General features: G+C 49.7%; 1 protein-coding gene across 5 annotated transcripts in view; it reads left to right on the top strand.

The window, feature by feature from the left end:
* The window catches only part of MTR (5-methyltetrahydrofolate-homocysteine methyltransferase), a 93,858-nt gene extending 82,037 nt beyond the window's left edge, over positions 1–11,821 (top strand). For all 5 annotated transcript variants that reach the window (XM_024561653.3, XM_024561652.3, XM_024561654.3 and 2 more), the window contains 7 exons: positions 931–1,006; positions 3,200–3,355; positions 4,826–5,022; positions 9,324–9,524; positions 10,199–10,391; positions 10,493–10,605; positions 11,063–11,821. In XM_024561653.3, the coding sequence (XP_024417421.2) occupies positions 931–1,006; positions 3,200–3,355; positions 4,826–5,022; positions 9,324–9,524; positions 10,199–10,391; positions 10,493–10,605; positions 11,063–11,149 (1,023 nt within the window). In that variant the 3' untranslated portion in view covers positions 11,150–11,821. The remainder of the gene's footprint in view (positions 1–930; positions 1,007–3,199; positions 3,356–4,825; positions 5,023–9,323; positions 9,525–10,198; positions 10,392–10,492; positions 10,606–11,062) is intronic.
* Positions 11,822–14,593: the final 2,772 nt, after the last annotated feature.

Here is a 14,593-nt window from a genome sequence, read left to right as displayed (position 1 = left end):
TTCTTGAGGAAGTAGTGGAAGCAAATGAAGGCATCAGGACCGTTGTAAGCCTCTCTCCCTGACAGCCCAGCACTGACTGTGCAGGGTAGTGTTTCCTGTCCCTCCCTCAGTGGGCTTCAAGGACCTGTGGGGAGTAGGCATAATTACTCCTTAGAAGTCATTGGGGTATTTCTTCCTGCTTATCTTCCTACTGGGCTTTGTGCAGGGGTGTATTTAGGGGTTGGCTGGGCAGGTGAGAATTGGGATAACGAGCAGCGTGAAGAAAACAAGTGTTTCTGAGGGTTGGCTAGTCCCAGACACTGATCAGCTTCCCCTCTACTTGGGTTTGCTCACAGCTGACAATTGCTTAGTTCTTACTTCTGCCTTCCAGTTCTCTGGGCCGTGGACAGCAGGCCAGTGAACCCCACCTGCATGTTCTAACAGTACAGGCTGGAGACATTGCTGGTCAGGCTGCAGGTCTGCCTCATATTTATGTATCAATATTTAGTAGGTAGCCCTGGCTGGTGTGGCTTAGTGGATTGAGTGCTGGCCTGTGAACCAAACGATCGTTGGTTCGATTCCCAGTCAGGGCACATGCCTGGGTTGTGGGCCAGGTCCCCTGTTGGGGGTGTGCGAGAGGCAACCTATCAATGTATCTCTCGCACATCGATGTTTCTCTCCCTCTGTTTTTCCTTCCCCTCTCTCTAAAAATAAATAAATAAATAAAATTTAAAAATAGTAAGTAGGTATTTATTGAATCTTTACTGTCTAATGTTCTGGTACTGATGTGAAGCTATATTGGATGGAAAAGGAAGAGTATTTCAGGATATGAATTTTCGTTAATAAAAGAATTTTCTTGCAAAACTTATATCGTAGCTTTCTTGGACATACTTTTGTAGTAGCAGCTGAAAACCTAAGCATCTCTGATTAAACAACTTCTTTATTTCATAGGAGAGAAGATACTTAACCTTGAGTCAAGCTAGAAAAAACAGTTTCCACATTGACTGGCTGTCCGAGCCTCACCCAGGTGCGGTTGACCATGGAGAAAGTCTCCAGGTGGTAACTGGGGGCTGAGGGGCCGTTTGCATTTACTTGGCTACAGAATGAGACAGGCGGTTAGAGACTCTTAATTGTGTCCAGTATGATGGTGAGTGACAATGATGACTGGAAATAAAAGTAAGGGGGTCCCACGTGTGGAGACCCAAACACTGTTCAGAGAGGGACCCAGCGCAGCTCCGCGTCCTGGACACAACTCTGTAATGAAGGTGCTGTTACCCGGCTTTCCTTTGAAGAAACAGTTTGGGGCGATAACTTGGAAGGTAGTAGGATTCTGTCTCTGATCTGCCTTCTGCACCCCGTACTCTTTCCTCTGTGCTGCGCTTAACTGAAGCAAGTTCTGGAAACCTGCCTGGTGGCTCTGTCGCTGTGTTGGCCTGGGTCCCAGGCAGGCCCAGGCGCAGATACGGATTGTCTGAAATTGCAGATGCCCTCGAGTTGAGCAGACCTGTAAAACACTTCAGCAAAGCAGGCTCTCCTGTTCCTTGTTCACTCTCTCATTCTCTCTTGACTTCTTTTATTTGGTTTCCTTCCTTGTGTATTTCTAGCCACCTTTCTTGCCTTAAGTAGGTGTTCACAAGGGAGTAAAACGTGTAAGGTGCATTGACAGACAGGCGTGAGATACAAATTCAAAACCGAGACAGGTGAATGGGGGTTATGCTAATTAAATCTATATTTTCAAGGTAACACCTCAAATCAGCTTTCATTGCTCGTGTTCAGCAGAGCTGAGAGAATTAAATTGGAAGTGCTGAGCTGAGTGTGGCCTAGGGAGAGTTGGAAGCCTGGTTCTGATTCCAACTTGACTCCTAGCTCTGCGTCATTGTGTGACCTTGAGCATGTTCTGATGTGTAGAAAAGGGTCACTTTATGGACATGGAGGATAGAATCATATGTGTAAATCTTTGAAAACTATAAATCACCATATGGTTCAGACTATTATTTTCTCTTTACCTTTCACTGTGAAATTAGAAAAATTCCACAGGGGCGTTCATTTCAAGCAAGTCCGATAGGCAAACACATCTTGGTAGAAACAGGCCTCTGCAGGCCCCGGCTGTAGGCAGCCAGTGGTGGGCACTGTTCTGGGGGCTGCTACCCCTCAGCGGGCCTCTGGGCCTGCTGCCTGAGGGCATTGGGCCTAGAGGTCCAGCCTTCAGACATGTTCGAAGGCAGCGCAGTCTTAGGGTCATTGCAGGAAGCCAGTGAGGGGAGAAGGGGACCTCTTCTCAAGTTCCTCGGTGGTAAAGCCTCAAACAGATCAGAAACTCTGGAAGATAAGCTTACTCAAGACCAACATGCAGCTAGACAGTCCCCCTGCCTTTCCAGGCAAGAGGGAACTTCACTAGAAGACCATCTATAGTTTCCTTCTAGTTACCAAACAAAGAAGGCCTCATCCTGAATAGTAAAAAGACGACCAGGAATAAATGGGAAAGAGTTACTGTGAACATGTAGGAAAAGTTAGATTTCCAGCCAAAAATAAGTTACTCATGCCTTTCCTGAACTGTCACCTCTCACTTTTGACTATCTGATGAGAGCAAAACACTCCTGAGACTCTGTTCCCCTAGAGGGGAAAGCACACGTTCTCTGACACCCTCCCCCCTCCACCTCCACTGTGTACAGGGCGAGAAACTGAGGATGGGAGGGCTGGGAAGTGGCAGTGGAGTTGGCACTTTGGACCCTGGCCTGACCCCCCACAAGCCTGAGGGTGGGGGACAGTATTGCTGCTCTTGGTGTCCAGGAAGGCTCTGTGCATATGTAGCAGTAGGTGGTATAGACTATTGTTCCATGTCTTTAAACTTTATATTCGTGTCTTTCTACAGTGCTCTTTATTGTTCCTGTTTGTACATGTGATTATGCTGTCTGTCTTTTTTCTTGGGTGGGGGGGAGGGGTAGGAGGGCTGACGGAAGTCTCCAAGGGTGACATAGTCCATTGGCTAGTTGGGAGAACCGTTTTACTTAAGTTTCCCTGCAGAATGACTCATTCTCCATAACAATTTCAAGTTCCCCTCTTTGGAAAACAACTCCCATGGGTGACAGGATGGAGGCGCGGCATGGGAGCCAGCTGAGTGGGAGAGAGCTGGCCGGGAAGGCCTGTGACAGGCAGCGCTGTGTACAGGGGCTCCGGCCAGGCCCAAGTTGCTGTTGACATCAGTGCGTCTCTCCTGCAGTGACGCCCACGTTTCTTGGGACCCGGGTCTTTGAAGACTATGACCTGCAGAAGCTGGTGGACTACATTGACTGGAAGCCTTTCTTTGACGTGTGGCAGCTCCGGGGCAAGTACCCGAACCGAGGCTTTCCCAAGATATTTAACGACAGGACTGTAGGTTAGTTCAGTGCTGCTTTCTTTCTTTCTTTCTTCTCTGATATTGGAGGTACAGGATGGGGACCATGAACACGAGAATAGATGGTTTGGATTATGCAGGGTGGTTTATTATCATATAACATGGGGTATTGTTTACCTGCTCAGCTCTTTAATGGTCCTTACTGATCAACTAATTTCGACATTTTGTTTACCCATTCTTTAGTAAATGGTTGTTGACATCAGTTCCATGCGGGGCTGTGTGCTGGGCACTGGGGATACAATGGAGAAGACAGTCTAATCCCTGCCCTGGGACCTGGCTGGTTGGTGCAGCCGCAGTGAAGGGGAGCCCAGGTTTCTGTGAACACAAGAAAATGAGGTGGACCTCAGGCTGGGAGGACAGGGGAGGCTTCCTAGAGGAGATGGCATTTGAGCCGATTTATAAAATTAGAGTGAGAGTTACTGAGGCCACGCCAGGGCTGTGAGGTGGCGCTGAGGAAAAGGATATTGTAGCAGAGGGGACAGTGAGAAGGCACAGATGTGTGCTGATTTGCGGACTGCAATTGTCCCTGTGTCTGGAGCCTTGGTGGAGAACGGGCATTTGGGGAGATAAGCTGGAGAAGTGGGTGAGTCCAACCCCACCCCCAAACCTACCCCCAGACATGGGATCAAATGCCAAGCCATTCGGATGATGGGGTAAAGGCTGGGAAGGAAGGAGGGGCCTGGGAGAGAGACGTGTAGGACGAGGGCTAAGCGAAACCTGAAGAAGCGTCCTCTGTCTGCCCGCTTCCCGGAGGGTCCCTGCTCTGTGACTCAGCAGCTCTCAGGCCAGGCAGGGCTACAGCAGGTAGAGTGGGGGTTCTCATTCTGACCTCCTGAGTGACCACAGGTGAGCACTGGAGGGGCCAGGAGAAAGCTGGACAGAACATGCCCTTGACATAGGACTAAAGACCCTGCTGGCCCCTGTCCATGGGAGAGGCAGCTCAGGGTCATGTACAGAGTTGGAAGCCTGGAGGAAAGTGTCCCAGGGCCCAGGCCCACTATGCAGGAGAGATTCTTTGGGAGCCCTGAGCCTTGGCTGTCCGGAAGCAGCGCTGAAGCCACTTAAGACTCGTCAACCTGCCACCCTTCTGCAGAGGCCCCTGTGAGGTCAGGGAGTGGTTTGTGTACAAGGAGCAGCAGCGGTGAAGGACTCAGCCTGCCCTGTGTCACTCTGTGACAGCCTACTTTGGGGAGCCACAGGTTTGGTGCTCTGCCTTCGTTAAATGGCAACATGTAAGCAGTGTGAGTCGGGGAGCCAGACTGGGAACCACACTTAGCAAGCAGCACAAAACCATCTGCAGCTCCACCCTAGGATGTCTGACGCCAAGCACTGAGAGAGTATTTGAGGGGAAAGAGGGGTGACAAGATGACAGGGGAGGGTGGTGGTTCTAAAGGAAGCATTTGCTGGTTATTGACATCTTTTAAGTGAATGCTTACGGTATCTTCCTAACAGGTGAAGAGGCAAAAAAAGTCTACGATGATGCCCAGAATATGCTGACAGCACTGATTAGGGATAAGAAGCTGCAGGCCAGGGGAGTGGTTGGGTTCTGGCCAGCACAGAGCGTCCAAGATGACATCCACCTGTACGCAGTGGGCTCTGACCCCCGGGCTGCGCAGCCCATCGCCACCTTTCATGGGCTGAGGCAACAGGTACGGCAGGCGACTGGACCACAAGCAAGCTGCTTCTGCTTTTCAGTGTGAGCACTGAAAGAATGCATATAAGAGTCAATGCATATAAGAACGTATATAAGAGCTCTGTCCCACCTCACCCCGAATGACCAATCCCAGGCCCAACCCCAAGCCCTCTGTGAGGACATGGAGAGAAGGCTGGAGTGCAGGGTTTGCTGATGTGTCAGGCAGTGGCTGCCTCAGTGGTCATGTACATCACGTCATTGAGACTGGCTTTCTCTTCGAGGGGAGACAGGCAGGAGCAAACCTTCACTGAATGTGTAGCGGGTGCCAGGTGCTTGCAGGGCTCTGGATGGACCATCTTGTTTAATTCCCACACAGCCTTGTTTTGGGGCACTTGATGTACCCATTCTGCAGAGAAGATGAAGGTTGCAGAGAACATGCTGAGTCCACGGCTTAGAGCCTAGCCTGTCCTCACCCCATGGCTATTCTGTCTCAGCTCCGTCTTCTGTGGTGTCGTGAGAACAGGATTATTGCAACATGGCCTCCTCTCACGTGCCCCCACCTTTCAAAGTGCAGACACTATAGGCACGTCCCATTAGCTGCTATGAAAAACCATTGTCTTAATTGAGAATGGAACCAGAATTCACCAGAGTTATCACTAAGGGTTACAGTAAATTATTCTTGCAAAGCTTCACTACCATTTTAGTCATTTAAGAGTGATCGTGTTGCTTGGAATCATAACCACAAAATAGTTCATAATGACAGATATTTCTACTGTAACAACATCTGAAGACATTGTTAAGTCGAGGACATTGAACGGCACCAACCACAGTCAGCAAGGGCGGCCACATCATCGGTCTGTGCACAGGCTCACACACCACAAACATGAGGCAGGGTCTTACATCAGTTCCAGCCCCCGCCCTCTGGGGACTGTTGACTTTTCTTTTCCAGGTGGAACTCGGGTCAGAAGCCTCTCCTGGCCCAGTTTTCCATCCTTCAGGTCCCATGTCCTCTGAGCCCCTTTCATGTCCAGACCCACGTGTGTCCAGGCAGTCTGTGACGGACTGTGTTAGGGCATTTCATGTGTGACCTCTCAGCGCACATCTGCTACCTACTCAGATGGGTATTTCTGGAGAGTTCTGGCTGCAGTGACTTCCTGCTCTGGGAGTCTGTTCTGACTAGCTCTGACAGCAGCCCCTTCTAACGTGTGGTGGGGCGCTCTGGCCCGTCTCCCCCCGTGCCCGGAAGCTTTGCGTCTCCCTTGTACTTTGTTGGCCCAGAACAATTGATGGCAGTGTACATCTGGAGCCACTCCTCTGTAGGTGGCTGGCCCTGGGCTCCGTGACGTCTCCACATGCTGTGGTCAAACACCCTCTAGCCTGCACCGTCTCTGCCCAGAGTCAGGCTGTGTACTTGTTTACAGAACCGGCGAGCGCATGGCTCCTAAGCTTCTTGGCCACGTGCTTGTTAATTGATCAGTGCTCACCAGTGCTGTGTAGCAGTCAGGAGCATTGGCTGTGGTATCAGACCCCGGGCCTGCCACTCTCTGACCCGAGCTAGTTGATCAGTTCTGTCTGCCTCAGATTTCTCATCTGCACTGTGGTACTGATAGTGTCACATGCCTGGCATATAGTAAGCACTCAACAAAAATTAGTTATTAGCTGTTTACATTCTTAGCAAAATTATTGATCGTGAAATAGTAAGGTCTTATTATTAGTTTAGTGGCAGGGAAGAGTCAGTCATCAGCTTAAAATGAAAAATGGGAGAGGTACCTGGCATGGTGGGACAGTCACATTTTTTAAGAAAAATTTTTATTGTTGTTCAATTACAGTTGTCCCCTTTCCCCCCATTACTCTCCCCTCCCCTACCCACACCCTGCACATTCAATCATCCCCCCACACCTTGTCATTGTCCATGAGTCCTTTATACATGTTCCTGACCCTTCCCCTTCTTTCCCCCATTATCCATCCCCCTCCTCTCTGGTCACTGTCAGTTTGTTCTTTATTTCCATGTTTCTGATTCTATTTTGCTCACTTGTTTGTTTCGTTGATTAGGTTCCACTGATAGGTCAGATTATGTGGTATTTGTCTTTCACCACCTGGCTTATTTCACTTAGCATAGTGCTCTCCAGCTCCATCCATGCTGTTGCGAAGGGTAGGAGTTCCTTCTTTCTTTCTGCTGCATATTATTCCATCATGTTAATGTACCATAGTTTTTTGTTCCACTCATTTACTGATGGGCACTTAGGCTATTTCTACCACTTGGCTATTGTAAATAATGCTATGAACATTGGGGTGCATAGGTTCTTTTGAATTGGTGTTTCAGGATTCTTAGGGTATAATCCCACCAGTGGACTTGCCAGGTCAAAAGGCAGTTCCATTTTTGATTTTCTGAGGAAATTCCATACTGTTTTCCACAGTGGCTGCACCAGTCTGCAGTCCCACCAACAGTGCACTAGGGTTCCCTTTTCTCTACAACCCCGCCTGCACTTGTTTATTGATTTGGTTATGATGACTATTCTGGTTTGTGTGAAGTGCTATCTCGTTGTGGTTTTAATTTGCATCTCTCTGATGGCTAGTGATGCTGAGCATCCTTTCATATGTCTATGGGCCCTCTGTATGTCCTCCTTGGAGAAGTGTCTGCTCAGGTCCTTTGCCCATTTCGTAATTGGATTGTCTGTCTTCCTGGTATGGAGTCATGTTGAGTTCTTTATCTTTTTTGGAGATCAAACCCTTGTCTGAGGTATCATTGGCAAATATATTTTCCCATACGGTTGGTTCCCTTTTCGTTTTACTGATGTTTTCTGTATCTGTTAAAAAGCCTTTTAATTCTACGTAGTCCCATTTGTTTATTCTGCTGTATATCCCTTGCTCTATGGGACATATTGGTGAAAATATTGCTGCATGGAATATCTGAAATTCTCCTGCCAATGTTCTCTTCAAGGAGTTTTGTGTCATAGGTGTCACAATTTATATTTAAGTCTTTTATCCATCTTGAGTTTATTTTTGTGTATGGTGTAAGTTGGTGGTCGAGTTCCATTTTTTTGCATGTAGTGGTGCAGATCTCCCAACACCATTTGTTCAAGAGGCTATTTTTACTCCACTTTATTTTTTGCCCCCTTTGTTGAATATTAATTGACCATGGAGACTTGGATTTGTTTCTGGGCTCTCTGTTCTGTTCCATTGGTCTATGTGTCTGTTCTTATGCCAGTACCAGACTCTTTTGATTACAGTGGCCTTGTAATACAGTCTGATATCAGGCATTGTGATCCTTCCTACTTTGTTCTTCTTTCTCAAAATTGCTGCAGCTATTCGGGGTTGTTTATGGCTCCATATAAATTTTTGAAATATTTGTTCAATACATTTGAAATATGTCATTACATTGGTATTTTAATAGGAATTGCATTGAATCTATAAATTGCTTTGGGTAGTATGGACATTTTGATGATGTTAATTCTTATAATCCATGAACAAGGTGTATGCTTCCATTTGTTTGTGTTTTCCTTAATTTCTTTCTTCAGTGTTGTGTAGTTTTCTGAGTACAGGTCTTTAACCTCCTTGGTTAGGTTTATTCCTAGGTACTTTATTTTTTTTGTTGCTATAGCAAATGGGATTTTTCCCCCTAATTTCTGTTTCTGGCATTTCATTGTTGGTCTACAAAAATGCCTTTGATTTATGAATATTGACTTTGTATCCCTCTGTTTTGCCAAGTTCACTTATTAGGTCGAGTAGTTTTTTGGTGGAGTCTATAGGGTTTTGATTTGAATCAAATGAAGAAGGAATCCTGCTGAGCTCCTTGTTTGCTGTCAGGCTGGCCCAGGGTCTCCTGAGCGCTACCCCACAGCAGCCCAGGCCTCTGGGGCTGGCCTGGCAGTGCGTTCAACTTCTTGATGCAGAGTAGAGGCTCATATTTGGTGGTCCCCTGCTGAACATAACTTCAGGATTTAATGTTGATTTTGAATAGAAACACTTAGGGGGAGATTTTTTTGTTTTAATCTGAATGTTTGGGGTTCCAGTTGCTAGCACAGTGCCTGTGGCCTTCAGTGAGTGGTTGGGTCAGTAAGTGTGTGAAAGAGCAGTTAACTGGTTTCCTGACTACGTGTGTCATGCCACATGTTTAAAAGCTCATTTCATTTGCTCACTCACCAAATCTTTATGGACTGCTGTGCACTGTTCTAAGTGCTGAGGGTGGCAATGGCGCACAGTACAGACAGACATCCCTGTTTGAAGCCTGTAATCTGATGAGAATCCACTGCTGTCCACTGTGTGTGCTGCCCCGTCCGTGCTCACGACCCCTCCGCCTGCCCCTTGGATTTTTAGGCCGAGAAGGACTCTGCCAGCACAGAGCCATACCTCTGCCTCTCGGACTTCATCGCCCCGCTGCACTTGGGCCTCCGGGACTACCTGGGCCTGTTTGCTGTCGCCTGCTTCGGGGTGGAAGAGCTGAGCCGAGCCTACGAGGACCAGTGTGATGACTATAGCAGCATCATGGTCAAGGCGCTGGGGGACAGGCTGGCAGAGGTAGTGCCGCAATGCTCTGAGGACAGAGCCGGGGTGGAACCCGGGACGATGCCAGAACACTAGGCAGCCGCGAGGATCAGATGAGGCTGCCTTTAACACAGTTGAAGTTGTGTGTTCTCGAATTGTTCTCCCACATCATCTTTTGGGCCAAGGCGACCCTTCAGTGGTGCTGTAGTTGGAAGTCACCCTTAGAACCTTCACTTCATTGTGATGTTTTCCTGAGGAGCCTGAAAAATTAAAACCAGACTTCTGTTTCAGAGCTTCAGTTCTAATGGAGGTGTCCTCTGTAGCAGGGGTCCCCTGGGTGTGGACCGGTACCAGCCTGCAGCCTGTTAGGAACCGGGCTGTGAGCGAAGCACACCTGAGCTCTACCTCCCGTCTGCCGCCCTCACCGCCCCCCACCCCTGTCTTCCATGAATCAGTCCTTGGTACCAAGAAGGTTGGGGACCTGCTCTATAGATTCCTTCTCTTCCTTTGCCGGGAGTGGGGTGTGCTGAGCCATGGGGAGGCCGAAACCAAGCCAGCCGAGCAGCTAATGACTCTACGCAGGAGTCAGGAGTCCAGCCAGTGCCCTTCTGCTGGACTTCTCCCAGCTGGTCCAATCGAGGGTGCTGCCCGGGTGGCTTTGATCGAGGGGTGCAGGCAGCACTGACCCCCCTTGTCCTGGGCTCCAGGCCTTTGCGGAGGAGCTCCATGAGAGGGTCCGCCGGGAACTGTGGGCCTACTGCGGCGACGAGCAGCTGGATGTCGCCGACCTGCGAAAGCTGCGCTATGGGGGCATCCGCCCGGCACCTGGCTACCCCAGCCAGCCCGACCACACTGAGAAGCTCACGATGTGGAGGCTTGCGGACATCGAGCAGCGCACAGGTACGTGCTCAGAAGGGAGCACCCTCTTTTCTGAGTCTGTGTGGCCTGGGTGCCTGCTGGCTGTGGGCCCTGGGCACATGTGCAGTGCTGTTGCTCTCCAGGCATTCGGTTGACGGAGTCATTAGCGATGGCGCCTGCTTCAGCTGTGTCGGGCCTCTACTTCTCCAATTTGAAGTCCAAGTATTTTGCTGTGGGGAAGATTTCCAAGGATCAGGTAACTTAGCTGTTCCATTGTATCTGGCTTCTTGGAATTCCTGTCTTGTTTAAGTGGAACTGTAGAACCTATTGCACTTCACATGTAGATGAGAATAAAACACTTGGGAAAGAATGAACAAAGTTATCTCAGTTAAGGTCTTCATTTGATTCTAACCCATTGCCCTGATTCTGGCCCTCTCATTTACATGTAGACCACACACACACATGCATGCCTGTGCACATGCTCACACCCCAGCCAGCTTCTAAGATTCGGATATTTACCCTATGACCACATTTTTCCTGCCCAGAGAATAGGCAGCTTGATGAATAGACAGATAACCATCTCCATTTAACTCAGTAGGCTGCTAATACGACAAGAAATGGAAGGTACTTAATGCTTCTGGGCAAATCCCATGGAAACCAGTTCAAAGAGTCGTATCAGCTTGGTCTAATAAGTTGCTTTTATTCTTTTGCAGGTTGAGGATTATGCTCTGAGGAAGAACATGTCTGTGGCCGAGGTTGAGAAATGGCTTGGACCCATTTTGGGATATGATACAGACTGACTTTGTTTTTTACCTTTTGTGTACTTCAGGGGGTTTCCCACACCCCACCAGGAACAAAGGTTGGGGTCCCTGCTGTACTTGATCCTCAGGGAAATAGAGTCCAGAGTGCCTTAAAAAAAAGCAGCCATGGCATCAGCCCATGAGCCTGTCTGCAGCTGGGCGACGCCTCTGCGGCCTTACGTTTGGTGAGACTGTCTGGTGAACCTCAGAGGAGCGAGTCCCACCTCGGTTCCTGAGAGACAGGCTGCTGCTGTCGGGGGCCCGTGACAGGCAGTGAGCAGAGCTCTGGCCGTGTCTGGTCGCTGGGGCCCAGGACAGGTTGAAGATAGAGGTCCTCTGCATTTCAAAGCAAGTCACCTTGCTGTTTTCATTTTTACCTCGGACCTAAGAGCACACTCTTTTTTTTTTTCCTCCTTACTCTTAGAAAAAAGACTGAAATTCACTTGAATAGAGCATGCGATGCTGTGGCAAAAGGGCGGTTTAATCCAGTGATTACCACAGTAGACTCTCACAGGGAAGAAAGGGTAACGGCTCTGTTTCCGAAGACCTCATCTTCTAAAGGCTCGTGTAGAGGGTGGCAGAGGTCCCTTTGGCAAAAGCACGCTCTAACCGCTGGCTCATCAGACTCCAGCTGTTTGTGCTAGTGCGGTCAAATACAGTCCTGTTCTCTAAGCACTTTGTCCGCTCATGATTCCGTATTTCCTGGCTCTAAGGAGAAGAGAAGGAGGTGGGGAGAGAGAGTGGCAGCTAATGTCTTTTAGTTGTTTTCCGGAATCGAACAGCTCTTGGTCGAGCCATATGTGGTGTCCTGGGCCGGTTTGGATAGGTGAGCAGCTTAATCCCACTCAGTGGTTGCTTCTCTGCTGCCCCCCGACTCCAGACTCACACGATTTGGGAGGAGCACATTGACTTGTCAGTCACTGCAGGGGAGATGGGTAAGAGACAGGCTTTGGAGTCAGACACGCCGGGTTCAGGTCTCAGCTTTGCCACCTACTCACTGCATGTTGGCGGCGGATCACTGAAGCCCCTGTATTGTTTCCTCACCTGTGAAATGGGGCAGTGGCACTGGGTGCCATCACATGGGCATGAGGTGACACGTGTATGGCAGGTAACCCGGGTTTGGCACAGCAAGTGCTGAGTGAGCCACAGCATCTTACTGCTCTGTCCATCGTCCTTTAAGCTCAGCACACAGTAGGTGCTCACAGAAAGGGAATGAGAGCTGAAGGGAGATGAAAAGACACTGGGGAAACGCATGTGGCAATGACTGCAGTGCATATGACAGGTGCCCTGTGCCGACACTGTCTGTTTGAAACTGGGACTGGGGAGGAGACGTGGCCCCTGGGTTGCATGCCCCCATTGTGACAAAGCCAGCATTTCCCCCTGAGCGCTGACATCGAACGTGCATGCAGGCACGTTGGAGGTGAAAGGGGGACAGACACAAAAGGATGGCCCCGTGCCTGTGTGGTGTAACCATGTCTGCCTGCAGGCTCGCCCCCTTCTCAGGCGTTGCTTACCCTTCAAGTGAGGAAACTGTGTTCATTGGTGCATTGAGTGTGTGCCAGACCGAGAACGGGACTCGGCCTCCTGAGACACTTAGCTGGGGGACTTATCTTGTGTTCCCTAGCAGGTACATTATTCTGGGCTTTGGAACACTCTTCTGTGACAAAGAATGACCTTCAAATACAGTCATGTGCTGAGTAACGACATTTCAGGCAATGACAGGCTGCACATTTGATGGTGGTCCTGTGAGATCATATGGCGCTGAACTTGGAGAAAGAATAGGATGATGGTTCCAGGGGCTGGGGCGTTGAGGAGATGTGGTGTGAGGGCACAAACGTACAATCAGGAGATCTACTACACAGCAAAGTATTTAATTACAGTCAGTAATACTGTATTGTGAACTTCAGAGTTGCTAGGAGACTCAATTTTAACTGCTCTCCACACAAAGAAGTGAATAACTGACGTGATAGAGATGTTAGCTAACGCTGCTGCAGTCACTTTGCAATATATAAATGTATCACACCAACACCTTGAACTTACACAATGTTATATGCTAATTATGTCTCAATAAAAAACAAACACAATCTCCTCGAACAACAAACCAGCTGGGGCTGCCGAGCTTCTCCAGGCACAGAGCTGAGACACCCCTGCCCACAGCCAGGAACCCTCCAAGCCGCAGCAGGTCCCGTGCTCAGGCTGCTGCCTCTGTACCTGCCGGCAGGGGGCTGATGGGTCAAGAGCCTTGCAGTGTTCTCGCAGCCCCCGAATCCTCAGAGACCCCTTAAAAGTCAGTGTATCTTCCATGTGAAGTGCATCTGCTGTGCCATTGACTGTGTTTGAAGGTTGGCCACCCAAGTAGGGTGAGAGTGAGCCCCCTCTAACCAGAATACAGTCAAGAAATTTTCTCCTCCATGAAGTCAGATAAGAGCATCTCCTGCCATTGACCTGCATGGCAGACGAACCATGCCTGACAGGTTGAACCTAGAGGCAGGCTGCTGCGGGGAAGGGGGTTCACATGGATAAGGAGACCCCGAAGGAGGGTGGTCACAAAACAGCGTTTTCCTGGGACAGCAGCTGAGGGGCTGGGCATGGGGTGAGCCTCAGTGCAGTGGCATTGAGGGGAGGTGGGGCCTGCTCTGGGCATCCACGTCAGATGCACAGGAGTATCTGACGTAAGAAGGCAAAGCAATCGTGAGGCTTGGTTTTGGACGCCACCTTTAAATTTTTACTCAGAAAGTGCATAGGGCTGGAGGGGCTGGGGAAGGCCGTGTGGGCGGTGGGGAGTGGGAACAGGCTTTGCCAAGGGTTTGGTGATATGAGTAGGAACGTTTGTGGGTGTGTCTGAGGGGAGGGCACCGGACAGGGCCGAGGAGCCATGACCACCCTACACGGGCAGAATGGGAAGGACTATACCCGGATGTCTTCCTACCAGCTCCAGAGACATGAAAAGCCTGTCTTCTGCAGGGAAAAGGATGTGGGTGCTTATTCCAGCGGGGGTGGGGGGCATTGCCAGCCACTCCCACATTATGAATGCAGGCCATTTTTATTCCTCCTTTCAGGTGGAAGTCTGAAAAACTAGGGTTTTGTAGATTTGGTATCAGGCCCTACTAAGCTACAGCCCTGCCTTGCCGTCAGACCCTACCAAGGCTCGCAGCAACGGGAAGAGCATGTACAGCCACCCTGTAGCTTCTCTGGCCATGAGTTCAAACAGTGCTCGTGGTGTTCAGGAGAGGAAGGCTGGCTGGGCCAGTCACTGCGGCGCGTTGGCTGCGGTCCCCGAGGAGAAATGTTCACCACGACAGGCATTTGTGTGTTAACTCAGTCCATCCATTTATACGGCCACTCGTCAAATGCTTCTCGGGCCACGTCCTGTTCTTAGGTGGTGCTGACGTGGCAACACAAGGTAGGTTCCCGGGACTCGTGGAGAGTGTCCTGTGCTTTGTC

The sequence above is a fragment of the Desmodus rotundus genome, chromosome 10, assembly GCF_022682495.2.
Source record: "Desmodus rotundus isolate HL8 chromosome 10, HLdesRot8A.1, whole genome shotgun sequence".
Lineage (NCBI taxonomy): Eukaryota > Metazoa > Chordata > Mammalia > Chiroptera > Phyllostomidae > Desmodus > Desmodus rotundus.
This window is presented reverse-complemented; position numbering and strand designations above follow the sequence as displayed.